Below are 20,513 nucleotides of genomic sequence, written 5' to 3' on the forward strand. Positions count from 1 at the left end.
AAATTAAATATATAAATACCTAATTTAGATAAGTATTCACACCTGTGAGTCGATATATGTTAGAATCACCTTTGGCAGCGATTACAGATGTGAGTCTTTCTGGGTAAGTATCTAAGAGCTTTGCACATCTGGATTGTATAATATGTGCATGTTTCTTAAAAAAATTCTTCAAGCTCTGTCAAGTTGGTTGTTGATCATTGCAAGACAGCCATTTTTCAGTATTGCCATAGATTTTCAAGCGGATTTAAGTCAAAACTGTAACTAGGCCACTCTGGAACTTTCTATGTTCCATGGTAAGCAATTTCAGTGTATATTTGTCCTTGTGTTTTATGTTATAGTCCTGCTTATAGGTACATTTTTCTCCCAGTGTCTGTTGGAAAGCAGACATATCCAGGTTTTGCTCTGTTTCACAATATTCCATTTATTTTTATCCTAAAAAAACGACCTAGTCCTTGCCATTGACAAGCATACCCATAACATGATGCAGCCACCACCATGCTTGAAAATATGAAGAGTGGTACTCATTGACGTGTTGTGTTGCATTTGCCCTAAACATAACACTTTGTATTCAGGATTATTTTTTGCAGTTTTACTTTAGTGCCTTATTGCAAACAGGAAGCATGTTTTGGAATATTTTTTATTCTGTACAGGCTTCCTTCTTTTCACCCTGTCATTTAGGTTAGTATTGTAGAGTAATACACTGTTGTAGATACATCCTCAGTTTTTGCCTATAACATCCATTACACTCTGTAACTGTTTTAACGTCACCATTGGTGAAATCCCTGAGCGGTTTCCTTCCTCTCCGGCAACTGAGTTAGGAAGGACGCCTGTATCTCTGTAGTGACTGGATGTATTGATACACCATCCAAAGTGTAATTAATAACTTCACCATGCTCAAAGGGATATTCAACGTCTGCTTTTTTTTACCCATCTACCAATAAGTGAGAGGCATTGGAAACCCTCCCTGGTCTTTGTAGTTGAATCTGTGCGTGAAATTAACTGCACGACTGAGGGACCTTACAGATAATTCTATGTGTAGGGTACAGAGATGGGGTAGTCATAAAAAAATCATGTTAAACAGTATTATTGCACCCAGAGAGAGCCCATGCAACTTATTATGTGACTTTGTTAAGCACATTTTTATTTCTGAACTTATTTAGGTTTGCCATAACAAAGGAGATGAATACTTATTAAGACTTTTCAGCTTTTAATTTTTTATTGATTTGTAAAAACAAATTATGTGGTACTGTGTGTAGGCCAGTGACACAAAATCTCATTTTAATACATTTTAAATTCAAACTGTAACATAACAAAATGTGGGAAAAGTCAAGGGGTGTGCATACTTTCTGAAGGCACTGTTTGTGAATATATGGTTGGTGAATGGTTCTCACTGACCTTCCCACACTGTCGACACTTCCCAGTCTGGCGCCTCCTGTGGACCCAATGGTGACGGACAACGTTGGGCTGGAATTTAGGAAACATTGTTGAATCACATAACAAACCGTGATGCACTGACATTGAAATGGACTAAAGTAGACTGAATCAGTTAGTGAGACAGAAATACAGTCAAAGAACAAATAACTTGGAGAGAAACGAAGAATAAGTGGTGCAGGGACCAGAAAGATACTGACCTCTCGAACATTTCGAGATCCGGGTTCCCTAAACGATGGCTTACATCTAAAATTGATCTGTGGAGAGAAAATTCGACATTGTTGGTCAAAAACATCAATATTCCTGGTTATGTTGTATAAGTATAATCTAATAATTGATCAAGTTTATAGTCACCTTTTCTAGCTGCTCGATACACATGGTGTGGACTGCTATTTTGCAGCCAGCACATTTCTTCCTCGCCACTGACTTTTGCTGTGGTAGAATCACAGAGATAATACTTAGCTTTATTTGGCCAATGCTAATAATAAACCAAATGGTAATTCTCATGAAGAAAAATTGTGTGACTTGCTTCAGCTCTTTAAAAGTATGTTTTTCAGCTCATTAAACATTTACATGTTGTGTTTATATTTTTGTCCAGTGTAGTTTAATTGGACAAGGAGCAGGACCATTTTGAATAGCTACCTCTGTATTGCTATGGTTCTCATTCAAACCCATGTTAATTTATGCACATTTTTGTATGGCTATAGTTCAAAAAGTAGATGTAATATCAGACATATTTCACCAGTCTATGGCCCTTATTTGCCATTGAAATGCATTGATATCCATAGCAATGGCTCCATTTGTGCTGCTCAATAACAAGACAATAGAGCTGTTAGCTGACATTAGCTAGCTATTGTCACGCTAAACCACTGGTTCTCAAACCTGGTCCTGGGGACCCAAAGGGGTGCACAATGTTGTTTTTGCCATAGCACTACACAGCTGATTCAAATTATAAACTCATCAAAAGGCTTTGATTTGAATCAGGTGTGTAGTGCTGGGGCAAAAACTAAACTGTGCACCCCTTTGGGTCCCCAGGACCAGGATTGAGAACCACTGCTCTAAACTATTGATTGGTAGAAGAGACTTTTGTTATGACTTCAGATTTGAATAACAGAAGTAGACCAAGATGTCATACCTCTCTAACTTTTTGCCTAACTTGTTGGGAAAATGGTAAAAATATCAGTTGTTTATAAAAAGTTTGAGAAAATGTTGATGTTGATGTGGTTTTTACTGATTTAAGATTTGAATAGCAGAGAAGTAGAGAAAGATTTCATATTCTCTAACCTTTTGTCTAACTTGTTCCGGGAAAGTGGTCAAATGAGTTGTTTTGTGTCAAAAGTTGCATTGTTGCATTCACAGTGAATGGAATGTTGGAAGTTGTGATCTCACAATGGACGCTTTAGAACGTTGAAGAAATCCCATGAAAGCGGATGAAGTTTAATAAAAAATGTAAAACTATAAATAGTATCAAATAGCTGTATACAAGCACACTATTCCAGACCAGTCTGCACATTTTAAATTTTGAACGGTGTTTCTAGTTTAAACTGTATGAGGAGTAGTGTTGCAAAAAAGAATAACTATAAGTCAGAAATATGTGCTACAATATTTAAAAGTGTGGCTGATTTTGCACACTACACTAATAAATCATTAGACAACATATTCTATTGAAAATGTACCCAAAAGAATGCTGCAATAACGTACTACTGTAACAATCTCAATAATCTAAAATACACTTTTATAAACGATACCATGCAGATTAGTCTTTCTGTGAATAACAGAGGGTGCTCAAACACATTATTTCGTCCTAGTGCAGTTGAGTTGCAGTGAAGGCTCACCATTGTCTTTGTGACGCAGTACTGCTCTCCAACGTAACAGACGTCTCCTGAGACGCTGGTCTCAAACCAGATATGGTCCCCAAACTGGGCATTATCCTGGGAGGACAGAGAATATAATATGGAAGTAATTTAGGTTGGACAAATGTCACCAGTTTTCAGTTTTTATCTCAGATGAAAATGCTACTGTATATTTGGTTGGGCAGCGACCCCCATTTCACCTCTTTTGTCTCATTTCACCTCTTTTTGTCTCCGCATTTAGATATGTCTAAAACCTGTGTGAACACACGCAACTAAGCAAATCTTCACCATAGCATTTCTGTTGTTCAAAATCAGTTTTTTGAGGTTCCATGAGGACAACGTAACAAGAAAAGGCCCAATTGTGCTATTTCTGGAATCTCTGCTGTAGCGGCCTTGAATGGGACCTTTCTAAACCGTTATACACCGGAGGCTATACTCACACTCCAGTCGACAGTGTTGCAGTTCTCTCGAAGTGGGTCAGTCTTGCCTGGGGCTGAGGCGCTGGGCTGGGCTGCCAAGTGTTGGAGGCCTGACTTAGCGATAGCTTTCCTGAAACAAAACAATAAATAATCTGGCCTTTTAAAAGGTTCTGCAGTACAGTACAACACCCAAGGCTGTGCTTTTAAACCAAATTTAAAAACAATTGCAGGCAGCCGAGAAATGCATTTAGTTAGCTTGAGGCGAAACTATTTCACCATCCTGTACATTGAATGGACTTCATCAATTGACCCTTCAGATATCCAGTGAAGTATTGATCAACATCACCATATACATTTTATCAAACCACTGAAACACATTTATAGGCATTATACTCTGTGTGTGTGTGTGTGTGTGTGTGTGTGTGTGTGTGTGTGTGCATGTGGGTTTTCAAGAGCAGAAAACACACTAGATCTTCCTCCTCAGCTATCATACAAACATTTTCGACCGACACTAGTGATAGTCAGTCCGTTCGTCACTATCGAGACCTTTGTCTCAGGCCCTTCCGCCTATAAGACTGGTAGAGAGACTAGCAATGCTAACTAGGAGATCAATGCTGTAGCAGTGTTGCTCAGCTCCAACCAGCTAGCGCTACTTTGTTAGCGGTGTCGCTATTGAGGTAGCTCTATGGAGGTTGTCATTATGGACTGGGGAATGAGAATGACAGGACAGCACATACAGTGGGGAGAACAAGTATTTGATACACTGCCAATTTTGCAAGTTTTCCTACTTACAAAGCATGTAGATGTCTGTAATTTTTATCATAGGTACACTTCAACTGTGAGAGACGGAATCTAAAACAAAATCCAGAAAATCACATTGTATGATTTTGCATTTTATTGCATGACATAAGTATTTGATACATCAGAAAAGCAGAACTTAATATTTGGTATAGAAACCTTTGTTTGCAATTACAGAGATCATACGTTTCCTGTAGTTCTTGACCAGGTTTGCACACACTGCAGCAGGGATTTTGGCCCACTCCTCCATACAGACGTTCTCCAGATCCTTCAGGTTTCGGGGCTGTTGCTGGGCAATATGGACTTTCAGTTCCCTCCAAAGATTTTCTATTGGGTTCAGGTCTGGAGACTGGCTAGGCCACTCCAGGACCTTGAGATGCTTTTTACGGAGCCACTCCTTAGTTGCCCTGGCTGTGTGTTTCGGGTCGTTGTCATGCTGGAAGACCCAGCCACGACCCATCTTCAATGCTCTTACTGAGGGAAGGAGGTTGCTGGCCATGATCTTGCGATACATGGCCCCATCCATCCTCCCCTTAATACGGTGCAGTCGTCCTGTCCCCTTTGCAGAAAAGCATCCCCAAAGAATGATGTTTCCACCTCCATGCTTCACGGTTAGGATGGTGTTCTTGGGTTGTACTCATCCTTCTTCTTCCTCCAAACACGGCAAGTGGAGTTTAGACCAAAAAGCTCTATTTTTGTCTCATCAGATCACATTCCTCCTCTGGATCATCCAGATGGTCATTGGCAAACTTCAGACGGGCCTGGACATGCACTGTTTTGAGCAGGGGGACCTTGCGTGCACTGCAGGATTTTAATCCATGACGGCGTAGTGTGTTACTAATGGTTTTCTTTGAGACTGTGGTCCCAGCTCTCTTCAGGTCATTGACCAGGTCCTGCCGTTTAGTTCTGGGCTGATCCCTCACCTTCCTCATGATCATTGATGCCCTACGAAGTGAGATCTTGCATGGAGCCCCAGACCGAGGCTGATTGACCGTCATCTTGACCGTCATCGCCAACAGTTGTTGCCTTCTCACCAAGCTGCTTGCCTATTGTCCTGTAGCCCATCCCAGCCTTGTGCAGGTCTACAATTTTATCCCTGATGTGGAGAGGTTGGAGTCTGTTTGATTGAGTGTGTGGACAGGTGTCTTTGATACAGGTAACAAGGTAACAAGTTCAAACAGGTGCAGTTAATACAGGTAATGAGTGGAGAACAGGAGGGATTCTTAATGAAAAACGAACAGGTCTGTGAGAGCCAGAATTCTTACTGGTTTGTAGGTGATCAAATACTTATGTCATGCAATAAAATGCTAATTAATTACTTAAAAATCATACAATGTGATTTTCTGGATTTTTGTTTTAGATTCCGTCTCTCACAGTTGAAGTGTACCTATGATAAAAAATTACAGACCCCTACATGCTTTATAAGTAGAAAAACCTGCTAAAATCGGCAGTGTATCAAATACTTGTTCTCCCCACTGTTTGAGGAGTACATCTGATATGGGGTAGGTTCATTATACCATAAGAACTAGAGACTATTTGTTAGTATTTAAGCAAAATAGGTGGTCTCTGGGAGCTTTTGGATAGGCCTAACCTATGTCACAAATGTTTGCCTTAGAAAATATCACCACAGGAGTTATGAGCATTGTCACAAAAAAACACAACGTTCCTCCTCAAATTAAAAGGACAGTGAGATAGTACTATCACAAAACAAGACAAAGCAGCTTGCTACCACAGATTCACTCAGGAGTTACGATGGAAGAACTCTAACAAAGATGGGACCCTGTCTGATGGAGGTAATGGACTACATACAGAAGGAACCCACTCCATGTCTCCAGCCGGGGGTCGTAGTAGGCCCCCAGGGCAGAGCTGAGTGAACCTGCTGAGTGGCTCCTGCAGAAGACGGGGTGGCTGAGGTAGACGGTTGAGCTCCGGCGGTTGGGCAGTGGATGCCCCCTCCCTGGCCAGGGGCTGCCTGCTTTGGAGATGGTAGCGATTCGCCGCTGCCTTATCTGTCTGGAGCGCCCGCTGTAGCGGCCGTATGGCGTGGCCTCACCCGGCGAGAGACGGGACGAGTTCCTCCGCAGGCAGCGGGGGGCGCGTATGAGGGGCCGAGATGAGGAGACTCTCTCGGCCACCACCCCCAGCGGCGACGGGGAATGTTGGGTAAGCCACCAGGAAGTGTCCTCTATTTCCCTGTCGGAAACGTCAACCTCCTCCACTACTTCAGCCTGGTGCTGGAGCTCCTCGTCGGGGTCGAAGAGCTGGCTGTCCTCGGAAAGGCTGTGGTCGTCGTCGTTGCTGTCGCCGTCTGAGTGTAGGGTGCTGGAGCGGGACAGGGCCCTGCTGCCACCTCCACTGCCCCTCATCTCCACCTGCTGCTCCCCTGCTGGCAGGAACAGGTTCCCCCTTCCCCCGCCCTCCTCCTCCTCAGTCATCTGGATAAGGCTGGCCAGCAGCATCGAGGGCCCCAGCAGGTGCGTGTCGATGGTGCGCAGCTTGCGGTGGCGCACAGCGAAGCGCGGGTTCATGCTGAGCGTGGTGGTACTTGAGCGTCTCCGGACATGGCTGCTGGAGGATGACTTGGAGTAGGATGATTTGGCATAGCCGGCCACCTTGGCCAGCCGGCCGCCCCCCGTGCAGCAACCCCCCGCCAGCGGGATCTCCTGTAGCTGCGCGCTGGAGCGGCGCCGTTGGGCCAGAACGGCTGAGGGGAGGCCCACTCTAGAGCGCCGGCGAGCCTTACTGGTCGGCACGGCAACACTGGGGCGGCGGTTACTGCAGCAATAGTCCAGCTCCGCCTCTTCCTCGTCCCGCGAGCCCGTCTCCTTCCTCTTAAAGTGGCGGCGGAAAAAGGTATCCATGGTAGCCTGAGGGAGATACTGCCCTTTTTTAAATACTCCTTTGTGGCTGTTGGTGCAGAAATGAGTCCATAAGCTTGGGTTACAGAATTAGACACCACCACCTACTGCTATCTTAAGAAAGCAATACTGTGTGCATGGGTATATAATACCAGTGAGATCTTAAGAAAGCAATCCTGTGTGCAAGGGTATATAATACCAGTGAGAAAAAAGCAATACGAAGGGCATAGTTATATGAACTGGAGGAAGTTAAGTCATACTTGCCAGTTTCTGAAATAGATCATAGATATATGAAGACCTTTCAGTGTCCATTACGCAGTCATACTATATTATTTGATACGTGTTGGGATTATAAGTAATCGTAGAAAGAAATACATATGGACAGGTCGTCTCAACTGAACCGGATATATCTGGGTCTAACTGGGTTCGTTCCATGACTGCACCCCTTTTGATTTGAATGAAACCTTTCACACATGTTAGTCCATGGTGGAAGTTGTCACAAGGTGACTTTTTGTAATGATAAAACATACAAGAGGTAGAGGTGCTTAAAGTTGACACATTTTGCATAGGGCAATTCCACGATAAGGGTTTGAAAAAATCTCTTTTGGTTATTGAACTCCAGTAATTGAAGTGGATTTACACCCGGTAACATAATTGCAGTAACGATTTCATCACGGGTCCATGATCTGTACTACACAGAAATGCATAATTATGGATATGAACGTCATTCTTTTCAAAAATCAAATCAAATTTTATTTGTCACATACACATGGTTAGCAGATGTGAGAGTAGCGAAATGCTTGTGCTTCTAGTTCCGACCACTTGGTAATATCTAACAAGTAATCTAACAATTTCACAACAACTAACTTATACACACAAGTGTAAAGGAATGAATAAGAATATGTACATACAAATATATGAATGAGCGATGGCCGAACAGCATAGGCAAGATGCAGTAGATGGTATAGAGTACAGTATATACATATGAGATGAGTTATGTAGGGTATGTAAACATTATATAAAGTGGCATTGTTTAAAGTTGCTAGTGATACATTTATTACATCAATTTTACGTGGTTAAAGTGGCTAGAGATGAGTCAGTATGTTGGCAGCAGCCACTCAATGTTACTGATGGCTGTTTAACAGTCTGATGGCCTTGAGATGTGGTGTATCCTAAATAGGTACACAAAGGTATTAATATGCAACATTCTCCTTTGTATATTTGGGTATTATTCTACACACTGGATATTATTTTAATGAGCTCCACCACCAAAAAATACCAAATTTGGTTGTTCCGGATCGGACCAAATCTGAACTAATCAGAGACATCTATGTTTCACAAGTTTGAACATCAAAGTCCAGTACAGTAGAAATGAGTACAGTAAAGTACAGCATAGTAGAGCAGAGTTCAGTACAGTAAAGTATAGTTCAGTACAGCACAGCACAGCACAGTATAGTTCAGTACAGTACTTTATAGTGTACGCAACTCGTGTGCTCTACTGTGTACTGTACTGAAGAACACTCCACTCTATTCTACTTTACAGTATAGTACAGGACCGTACTGTACAGAAATATCCTCTACTTTTCTTTACTGTACTCTACTGTAATGTACTGTGCTGTCCAAACTTGTGAAACATAGACATCTATGATTGGTTCATATTTGGTCCCGTCCGGAACAGACCAAATCTATACCAATCATGGATGTCTATGTTCGGGCCAAATGAAGGCCGGTCCAGAAGTCTGTGGAAGTTGAAATCAAGGCTGGTCCAAATTTCAGTTATGGGAAATTTTGGTGCCATTAATTGGAGAGAGAGTGAGAGCAAAAGCGAGAGAGACGGTTTGTCCACACTCTTGCTTTAACCACCAGATGACAGAAAGAAAACAGTTATCAGCTGAACAAAACAGTATGCGAGTGGAAGGGAGGACAGTGGGTGGTGACCCAACTGTGGATTGTGACTACTATGGTTTCCCATCAGAAAATCTGTTCCCAATTTGTTAACAGAATTTTGAGTTTTAATCTCTTAATAATTCATAAACTATATTGATATTAGTTAAAACACTATAAATAAATGATAGGTCTAACTTAACTTGTTACTTCTGTGAACTTTCATTATCCTCCCTCAAAATGAAGGAGAGAAATTAGAAAATATCTTAAAGATATATGGGGTTTTGGGAACAGAATTTCAAAGCACAAAGCAAAAGTTCCCTAAACTTACATAAACCAAAAAAATATCTCAAACTACATATGTGTTGATATTAGTTGGCAGGGGTCTTTACTTCAACATTATTGTGTTTTGATATATTTCTAATACCTTTTCAGACTTTTTCTGGTAGATGTGACCCAACAGCCTCTCTCTCTCTCCATGTTCAGGCCAGTTCTGGCCAAAGACTCTCCCACTGTAGCTACCCGCTGCTCGCTTGTTAGCTGTACACTAACATGCTGACTAGACCGGCCATGTTGGGTACTCACGTTATTCAATAATTTCATCCAAACGGGTGTCGGTGTTGCCAGGCCCTAAAATATTAACTTGGTTCTAATTTAGACGCTTTACGGGCTGCAAGTCCCACCTCTCCCATCTACTCATGGTTTTCATGAGTATACTAACGCATGTGGGTGATTGAAAGATGAACGAGGAGTGATTTATCAAAGAAAACTAACTAAGTTTGCTCTTTTATCTGTGGATTAATTTTCAGAGTAGAGAACACAATACTTTGTATGACGGAAAATGGAACAAAATTCTACAAAAAAAAACATTTAAAAAAACCCATATGCATTTCAGGTAAAATAACAACCCAATGTTTATCTCCAAGGACAAATTAGCTAGCAACAGCAAGCTAACTACATGCCCATGAATGTTTCATGTGTGTTTCAACCTGTCCCCAAATTAATATAGTAAATTAATATAAATTAATATAGTAGGTTCACAGTTGTCTTTGGTATTTTAACATGCGTGTCATGAATGCGTCTGGTGGGGACAGACAAAATCAACATGCGCATGATGGCGCATGCGAATGCACGCGCAGAGACGTTTTGGTCAAGGTGTAAGGATCTTGCTAACGATCATCAGCGTATATCATCACATTGACTTTTGACTGCCTATTCTGATATACTCAAATGCCAGCCACATGCCATTTAAATTAAGAGCTCTATAAATGTGGATTTTTGTATCGTAGTGTACGCGCACACGCACACTGAAATATGGATGTGTGAGGTACATACGTAGAAGGTGGGTTGTAGGCCTATTGATTTGGTGATACTTTGCTCAGTGTTGAATATGGAGTGAGTGTTATGTTTGTCTCCTGTGGCTTTCTCTAGATGTATAATGGGAGGCAGGTGGACTGTTAGACGGGAGTGACATAACAGCTTGTTATGTAGCACTATATTGGATCACTCCTATATGGGATCCTTCCGTGCGGCAGGATACATTCTAAGTAAGAATTTCAGATTAGTCCAGTGTACCCGGGTAGTACTGCAGCTGACCCCCTTAAAGAGCTGCCGCCACACTACTTCCACCTCTTCCTTTTCTCTGCTCATTCCAGAGAGGATTTGCTTGGTAAGAGGTCTATGTTAGAGTGTATAAGTGCAGAAGTATACCCACAACTATTCAATAGCTTGGAGCAGCTAGCTAGCCTCCCCATCAGTGTGTTCTGCTGTCCTCCCACTTGGTTAGGCTTGTGCCATCTCGTTTGGGTTTCGACCATGTTTTTATTACTTGTGACAGTGTACCAACCTGGGCGATACTTGGTTTGGTCTACCAGTATTGCGGCACTGAGGGTTTATATTAGTTGTCTCTGTGACTTGTCTGTCCACTGATCGGGAGATTGCAGTACTCTCCTGAGAGTGTCGCGAGGTGCACCACGTTTCATCTCTCACAGGGCGCAGCCATCTTGCCTTGTGTGTTTCCACAGTGACCGAGCTATGCAAAGTAGCTAGCTTAACGAGAGGTTACAATTAATCTTTACTATTATACAGTATTGAGCAGAATTTTACACTGTTGGCTTAATTATTTCCACAAGGAAAAGGTACAGCAATTCATTTTTAGAAAGAGTCAGAGGGTGGGCCACAATTCCTTTTTAGAAAGAGTCTCTGGGTGGGCCACTCAAGGACATTGAGACTTGTCCAGTTTCATCATAGTGTTTGATGGTTGTTGTGACTGCACTTGAAGAAACTTTCAAAGTTCTTCAAATGTACCGGATTGACTGACCTTCATGTCTTAAAGTAATGATGAACTGTCGTTTCTCTTTGCTTACTGTTCTTGCCATGGACTTGGTCTTTTACCAAAAATAGGGCTATCTTCTGTATACCACCCCTACCTTGTTACAACCCAACTGATTGGCTCAAACACATTAAGAGGGAAAGAAATTCCACAAATGAACTTTTAACAAGACGCACCTGTTAATTGAAATGCATTCCAGGTGACTACTTCATTAAGCTGGTTGAGGAAATGCCAAGAGGGTGGCTACTTTGAAGAATCTCAAATATATTTTGATTTGTTTACCACTTTTTTGGCTACTACGTGATTCCATATGTGTTATTTCATATTTTTGATTTCTTCACTATTATTCTACAATGTAGAAAATAGTCAAGATAAAGAAAAACCCTTTCAATTGTGTTCAAACTTTTGACTGGTACTACATATTTTTGTCAAACAGATGGAAAAGGGCTGTAAACACAACAACATGTGGAATAAGTCAAGAGGTATGAATACCTTCTGAAGGCACGGTAGATAACCAATATGGGTCATCCTACATTCATCCTCATGTCCATATCAGTCCAAATCAAATGCTAAACCTTCACTTTGATCCACCTCATCGCCGCTCCATTTAAAAAGTACACACAGTAAATGAAATATGTTTCCCCTGCACAAAGGACGAGGGCAGAATGGGGTAGAATGAGGATGAGGCATCAACAAGAGCTGTGAATAATGTGAAAAAAAAGGGGGAGAGGACGGGTCAAAGCCATTTCCACTGTGCCCAGTGAGGGTGAATGGACTGGCAATGAGGATAGAGGAGAGGAGAGAAGAGGACATGGTTATGGGGTGGGAGTATGGAGAGAGGGAGAAAAACCATATGAAAAGAATAAATCAGCTGCAAATGGAGAGGAAGTCGAATGCGGTGTTAAGTAACCACATCAGAATAGAGACCCTGATGCATCGTGTGTATTGGTCTACTGTATTACCGAAAAGGTCGGCTACTGGGTTTGCGTTGCCTAACTGACTACTGTGTAACTTCACGGACGTGTTTCTCAAGTGCAGTAGAAGTGGAATTGCGATTTTTGCCCTACTTTCACTAAGCTATGCTTAGCTCTATTACCTCCCAGATGGAAGAATCTGGCTTTAGCGTGTTGATACTGGAGCTAGTGTCAGTTTTTGGCATTAGTGCCCATGAGGACACTCCTCCAGGGAGAAAGAGAAGGAATGGTTTAAAAAACAATAAAAAACTATTAAGCATATTCAGAAATCCCCTGTCATAAAAAAGTCCACCGGCCGTCACTATAAGAACCCCGCCTAAGGAAATGTTATCTAGGGGAAACTCAAGAAGCTCTCATATGAGTGACATAGTGCCTTCAGAAAAGTATTCACCCCCCTTGACTTGTTCCACATTTTGTTGAGTTACAGCTTGAATTTCAAATAGAAAAAATAAAGAATTGTCACTGGTCTACACAATACCCCATAATATTATTATTAATACAAAATTCAAAAGGCACTCGCACATCTGAGCAATCTAATTTGCAGGTGCATGGCAACAATTGAACAAGATGAAGGAAAAAGGAAACCGCACACTGCTCTTGATAGTATCACTGATATTTAATAAGCTTACGTATCGGCCTTGCGGCCTTCGTCAGAGCTTTTGTCTTGAGTCATTAAGTATTCAACCCCTTTGTTGTGGCAAGTCTTAATAAGCTCAAGAGTAAAAACGTGCTTAACAAGTCACATAATAAGTTGCATGGACTCACTCTGTGCAATAATAGTGTTTAATAGGATTTTTCAATGACTACCTCATCTCCGTGTCCCACACATAGGTTGTCAAGATGAAAGAACAACTGAATGCACCGATTACGCATGTGTTTCTCTGGTGCTCATTAAGAAAAACAAGATTTCGGGGCCTCCCGAGTGGCGCAACGGTCTAAGGCACTGCATCACAATGCTATAGACGTCACTACAGACCCGGTTTCAATCCCATAAGGCGGCACACAATTGGCCCAGCGTCGTCTGGGTTGGGGGGGTGCTTTACTTGGCTCATCGCGCTCTAGTGCCTCCTTGTGGCGGGCCGGGTGCCTGCAGGCTGACCTCGGTTGTCAGGTTAACAGTGTTTCCTCCAACACATTGGTGCGGGCGGGTGTTAAGAAGCGCAGTTTGGCGAGTCAGAGGACGAATGACTCATCCTTCTCTTCCCGAGCCTTTTGGGGAGTTGCAGCAATGAGGCAAGATCGAAATTGGGGAGAAAACGGGGGGTAAAATACCAAAAGAAATTGTATTTGGGGTGTGGTTCGATGTGGTAGTTAATGATGTTTGTCCCCCATGAGACACTTCCTCAAAATAGATAACGCAATAAATCTGTAATTCATTTTGATGTCTTTGTCGAGGAGGTTTTAGTCAAGCAATTTTACATCTAGCCAAGGTGTTTGGTGCAGTAGTTCTCAAGTAAAAAAATGTGCAATGTGTTGCCTTATGTAAACAAATTCCAATCCACTGCATTGCAGGGCAGGTCTGTCTCACTGTCTGTGTGTTCTACGATAGAATTGGATAGAGTGCAATCACTGAATCTCTGTATCCCGTGTTAGTGGGAAAGTGAGCATTGTCGAAATCAAAACCCGACCCTCAAGTACAACTCACTTACAAAACTCAGCTTTGGACGAGACGGACTATGACCAAAATTATTCTATTTAAACTTTGTAGTCAATTTTGACACAAGAATTATAATGGAGCCGGAGTGGATGGCTGCCGTTTTACGGTCTCCTAACCTATTGTGCTATTGTGTGTGTCTTTTTGTAACTTATTTTGTCGTTAATGTTTCTGCCATTGTCTATTATGACCGAAAAAAGCTTCTAGATATCAGGACAGTGATTACTCACCTCGTACTGGATGAAGATTTATTCTTGAACGAGTCGGATGCGAAGGATTTACTTAAAACACCCGACAAGGCCAAAATCCACGTGATTCGCATGAGAAAGAGACGGAGATACTGGGGACGTAGGCCGGGGTGCCTTGGGTAATCTGCCTCAGTCCTATTAGCCAACGTACAATCATTGGATAACAAAATAGACGAGCTCCGATCACGAATACCCTACCAACAGGACATTATAAACTGTAATATCTTATGTTTCACCGAGTCGTGGCTGAATGACGACATGAATAACATACAGCTGGCGGAGTTTACGCTGCATAGGCAAGATAGAACAGCCGCCTCCGGTAAGACAAGGGGTGGCGGTCTGTGTATATTTGTAAACAGCCAGCGCACGAAATCGAAGGAAGTCTCGAGGTTTTGCTCGCCAGAGGAAGAGTATCTCATGACAAGCTGTAGACCACACTATTTACCCCCCAAAAAAACCAATATTTTTCGTAGCTGTTAATTTACCACCACAAACTGATGCTGGCACTAAAACCGCACTCAATTACCTGTACAAGGCCATACGCAAACAGGAAAACGCTCATCCAGAGGTGGCGCTCCTAATGGCTGGGGACTTTAACGCAGGGAAAATTAAATCTGTTTTGCCTAATTTCTACCATTTCTACCATGTTAAATGTGCAAATCAGAGGAAATCAAACTCTACATCACCTTTACTCCACACACAGAGACACATACAAAGCTCTCGCTCACCCTCCATTTGGCAAATCTGACCATAATTATATCCTCCTGTAAAAACTAAAGCAGGAAGCACCAGTGACTCGGTCAATAAAAAGTGGTCAGATGAAGCAGATGCTAAGCTACAGGACTGTTTTGCTAGCACAGACTGGAATATGTTCTGGGATTCTTCTGATGGCATTGAGGAGTACACCACATCAGTCACTGGCTTCATCAATAACTGTTTCGATGACGTCGTCCCCACAGTGACTGTACGTACATACCCCAACCAGAAGCCATGGATTATAGGTAACATAGGCACTGAGCTAAAGTGCAGAGCTGACGCTTTCAAGGAGGGGGACTCTAACCTGGATGCTTATTAGAAATCCTGCTATGCCCTCCAACGAACCATCAAACAGGCAGAGCGTCAACACAGGACGAAGATTGAATCAACGAAGATTGAACCGGCTCAGAAGCTCGTCGGATGTGGCAGAGCTTGCAAACTATTACAGACTACAAAGGGTAGCACAGCCGCGAGCTGCCCAGTGACACGAGCGAACAGATGAGCTAAATGACTTCTATGCTCGCTTCGAGGCAAGCAACACTGAAGCATGCATGAGAGCACCAGCTGTTCCAGACGACTGTGTAATCACGCTATCCGTAGCCGATGTAACACCTCTAAACAAGTCAACATTCACAAGGCCGCAGGGCCAGATGGATTACCAAGACGTGTACTCCGAGCATGCGCTGACCACACTGACATTTTCAACCTGTCCCTGACTGAGTCTGTAATACCAACATGTTTCAAGCAGACCACCGTAGTCCCTGAACCCAAGGACACAAAGGTAACCTGCCTAAATGACTACCGACCCGTAGCACTCACGTCTGTAGCCATGAAGTGCTTTGAAAGGCTGGTCATGGCTAGACCAACTCCAATTTGCATACCGCCCCAACAGATACACAGATGATGCAAACTCTATTGCACCCCACACTGACCTTTCCCACCTGGACACAAGGAACACCTATGTGAGAATGCTATTCTTTGACTACAGCTCAGCACCACAGTGCCCTCAAAGCTCATCACTAAGCGAAGGACCCTGGGATTAAACACCTCCCTCTGCAACTGGATCCTGCACTTCAGTACGGTCCGCCCCCAGGTGGTAAGGGTAGGTAACAATACATCTGCCACGCTGATCCTCAACAAGGGGGCCCCTCAGGGGTGCGTGCTCAGTTCCCTCCTGTACTCCCTGTTCACTCATGACTGCATTACCAGGTGCCAGGACAACAACCTATCCCTCATCAGGAGACTGAAAAGATTTGGCATGGGTCCTCAGATCCTGTAAAAGTTCTACAGTTGCACCATCGAGAGCATCCTGACTGGTTGCATCACTGCCTGGTACAGTACCTGCTTGGCCTCTGACCGCAATGCACTACAGAGGGTAGTGCGTACGGCCCAGTATATCACTAGGGCCAAGCTTCTTGCCATCCAGGACCTCTATACCAGGTGGTGTCAGAGGAAGGCCTTAAAAATTGTCAAAGACTCCAGCCACCCTAGTCATAGACTGTTCTCGCTGCTACCACACGGCAAGCGGTGCCAGAGCACCAAGTCTAGGTCCAAAAGACTTCTTAACAGTCTAACACCATAAGACTCATAAACAGCTAATCAAATGGCTAATCAGACTATTTGCATTCCACAATCTAAGTTTTAACATGGCACACCTGTTAATTTAAACGCATTCCAGGTGACTACTTCATGAAGCTGGTTGAGAAAATACTAAGAGTGTGCAGAGCTGTCATCAAGGCAAAGGGAGGCTACTTTGAAGAATCTGAAATATAAAATATTTGGACTTATTTAACACTTTTTTGGTTACTACATGATTCCATGTGTGTTATTTAATAGTTTTGATGTCTTCACTTTTATTCTACAATGTAGAAAATAGTCAAAATAAAGAAAAACCCTGGAATGAGTAGGTGTGTCCAAACTTTTGATAGTACTGTAAGTATTCACACCCCTGAGTAAATACATGCTTGATTCACCTTTGGCAGCAATTACAGCTGTGAGTCTTTCTGGGTAAGTCTCTAAGAGCTTTGCACACCTTGATTGTAAAATATTTGTCCATTATTCTTAATAAAAGTTTTCAAGCTCTGTCAAATTGGTTGTTCATCACTGCTTGAAAACCACTTTAAAGTCTTGCCATATATTTTCAAGTAGATTTAAGTCAAAACTGTAACTTGGCCACTCTGAAACATTCACCGTCTTCTTCACATACAGGTTTGCATAGTTGCCGCACCAGGAAGCCCATGCCTACACCCTAAATTTGAAGGAAAAAGTCTAACTCAAAGACCAAGTAACTAATGGATAATACAATCATTGGATGGAGCAAGGGTAGGGTCTCTCTGCTGAAGGAAGTGTTGCAGCGCCTGCAAGCCTCCAGTGTAGGATGTTAGTGTACAAGATCTCCACATCAAAAGTGGCCAGCAGGGTGCCCTCTATCAATGAGGTCATGTGGCTAGTGTCGTTGACATAAGATGGAAGATTCTCAACCATCGGTTTAATGTGGTGATCCACAAACGTAGAAATGTTGGATGCCACAGAGTCGATTGCTGCTACAATGGGTCTAGCTGGAGGAGGAGACATTTGTTTGTGTAATTTAGTGACTGTGTAGAAAGTTGGTGACTTAGGACATTTCACACATAGAAATTCGCATTCTTTTTTGAAGATTTGTCCTGATTCCAAACAGCTTTCCACTGTGGATGAGATATTATGCTGGAATTCTAGGCTAGGGTCATAATTCAATTTGCGATAGAAGTCACATTTACATAGTTGTCGGCGACATTCATTCACATAGTCACATTTCTTTTTTATACAAATTCCTCCTCCTTTGTCACATTTATTTAATGATAATCAAAGGATCTGACTTTAAGTCCTTTAGAGACATTCTCTCGTCTCTACTCAGGTTATCATAAGATTTGTGTTTCTGTTTGTCTTTCAGTAGGTTACCTACATAATTTTCAACAATCCTGCAGAAGGTTTCTATAAACGCATTGTGCTTTTGGGGGAGGTACGCATTAACCTTTTGCTCTAAACCTGGTTCTCTCAGAGTTACCAGGTACCTCAGCTGGGTTAATGGCTCCATCTCCACCTTGACTCACGGTAGGACAGGTAAGTCTATTGATTGACGCGGTATACCTATGTATACATCTCACTGAGGATAACATTTGGAGTGGAGTGGAGTGGAGTCATGTAAGGTTCACTCTTATCAAAGAACTCACGCAATCTCAGATTACGGAAAAACCTGAATAGATCTATCTGGACGTCAAAGTCATTAATGTATGCAGTGGGTACAAATGACAACCCCTTATTGAGAACAATGAGGTGAGCTGATGTCAGGGTCATAACCCCTTATTGAGAACAATGAGGTGAGCTGATGTCAGGGTCATAACCCCTTATTGAGAACAATGAGGTGAGCTGATGTCAGGGTCATAACCCCTTATTGAGAACAATGAGGTGAGCTGATGGTGAGCTGATGTCAGGGTCATAACCCCTTATTGAGAACAATGAGGTGAGCGGATGTCAGGGTCATAACCCCTTATTGAGAACAATGAGGTGAGCTGATGTCAGGGTCATAACCCCTTATTGAGAACAATGAGGTGAGCTGATGTCAGGGTCATAACCCCTTATTGAGAACAATGAGGTGAGCTGATGTCAGGGTCATAACCCCTTATTGAGAACAATGAGGTGAGCGGATGTCAGGGTCATAACCCCTTATTGAGAACAATGAGGTGAGCTGATGTCAGGGTCATAACCCCTTATTGAGAACAATGAGGTGAGCTGATGTCAGGGTCATAACCCCTTATTGAGAACAATGAGGTGACCTGACGTCAGGGTCATAACCCCTTATTGAGAACAATGAGGTGAGCGGATGTCAGGGTCATAACCCCTTATTGAGAACAATGAGATGAGCTGATGTCAGGGTCATAACCCCTTATTGAGAACAATGAGGTGAGCGGATGTCAGGGTCATAACCCCTTATTGAGAACAATGAGGTGAGCTGATGTCAGGGTCATAACCCCTTATTGAGAACAATGAGGTGAGCTGATGTCAGGGTCATAACCCCTTATTGAGAACAATGAGGTGAGCGGATGTCAGGGTCATAACCCCTTATTGAGAACAATGAGGTGAGCGGATGTCAGGGTCATAACCCCTTATTGAGAACAATGAGGTGAGCGGATGTCAGGGTCATAACCCCTTATTGAGAACAATGAGGTGAGCTGATGTCAGGGTCATAACCCCTTATTGAGAACAATGAGGTGAGCTGATGTCAGGGTCATAACCCCTTATTGAGAACAATGAGGTGAGCTGATGTCAGGGTCATAACCCCTTATTGAGAACAATGAGGTGAGCGGATGTCAGGGTCATAACCCCTTATTGAGAACAATGAGGTGAGCGGATGTCAGGGTCATAACCCCTTATTGAGAACAATGAGGTGAGCGGATGTCAGGGTCATAACCCCTTATTGAGAACAATGAGGTGAGCTGATGTCAGGGTCATAACCCCTTATTGAGAACAATGAGGTGAGCGGATGTCAGGGTCATAACCCCTTATTGAGAACAATGAGGTGAGCTGATGTCAGGGTCATAACCCTTTATTGAGAACAATGAGGTGAGCTGATGTCAGGGTCATAACCCCTTATTGAGAACAATGAGGTGAGCGGATGTCAGGGTCATAACCCCTTATTGAGAACAATGAGGTGAGCTGATGTCAGGGTCATAACCCCTTATTGAGAACAATGAGGTGAGCTGATGTCAGGGTCATAACCCCTTATTGAGAACAATGAGGTGAGCGGATGTCAGGGTCATAACCCCTTATTGAGAACAATGAGGTGAGCGGATGTCAGGGTCATAACCCCTTATTGAGAACAATGAGGTGAGCGGATGTCAGGGTCATAACCCCTTATTGAGAACAATGAGGTGAGCTGATGTCAGGGTCATAACCCCTTATTGAGAACAATGAGGTGAGCGGATGTCAGGGTCATAACCCCTTATTGAGAACAATGAGGTGAGCTGATGTCAGGGTCATAACCCCTTATTGAGAACAATGAGGTGAGCTGATGTCAGGGTCAGAACCCCTTATTGAGAACAATGAGGTGAGCGGATGTCAGGGTCATAACCCCTTATTGAGAACAATGAGGTGAGCGGATGTCAGGGTCATAACCCCTTATTGAGAACAATGAGGTGAGCTGATGTCAGGGTCATAACCCCTTATTGAGAACAATGAGGTGAGCTGATGTCAGGGTCATAACCCCTTATTGAGAACAATGAGGTGAGCTGATGTCAGGGTCATAACCCCTTATTGAGAACAATGAGGTG

General features: G+C 42.9%; 1 protein-coding gene across 3 annotated transcripts in view; it reads right to left on the minus strand.

Annotated features, from left to right (window-relative positions):
* Window positions 1-20,513, minus strand: part of dgkzb (diacylglycerol kinase, zeta b) — an 85,902-nt gene that overhangs the window by 32,071 nt on the left and 33,318 nt on the right. For all 3 annotated transcript variants that reach the window (XM_042301324.1, XM_042301321.1, XM_042301323.1), the window contains exons 2-6: window positions 3,725-3,833; window positions 3,267-3,362; window positions 1,786-1,863; window positions 1,632-1,688; window positions 1,396-1,464 (exon numbers count right to left, since the gene is read on the minus strand). In XM_042301324.1, the coding sequence (XP_042157258.1) occupies window positions 1,396-1,464; window positions 1,632-1,688; window positions 1,786-1,863; window positions 3,267-3,362; window positions 3,725-3,833 (409 nt within the window). The remainder of the gene's footprint in view (window positions 1-1,395; window positions 1,465-1,631; window positions 1,689-1,785; window positions 1,864-3,266; window positions 3,363-3,724; window positions 3,834-20,513) is intronic.

Source organism: Oncorhynchus tshawytscha, linkage group LG19, assembly GCF_018296145.1.
Source record: "Oncorhynchus tshawytscha isolate Ot180627B linkage group LG19, Otsh_v2.0, whole genome shotgun sequence".
NCBI lineage: Eukaryota > Metazoa > Chordata > Actinopteri > Salmoniformes > Salmonidae > Oncorhynchus > Oncorhynchus tshawytscha.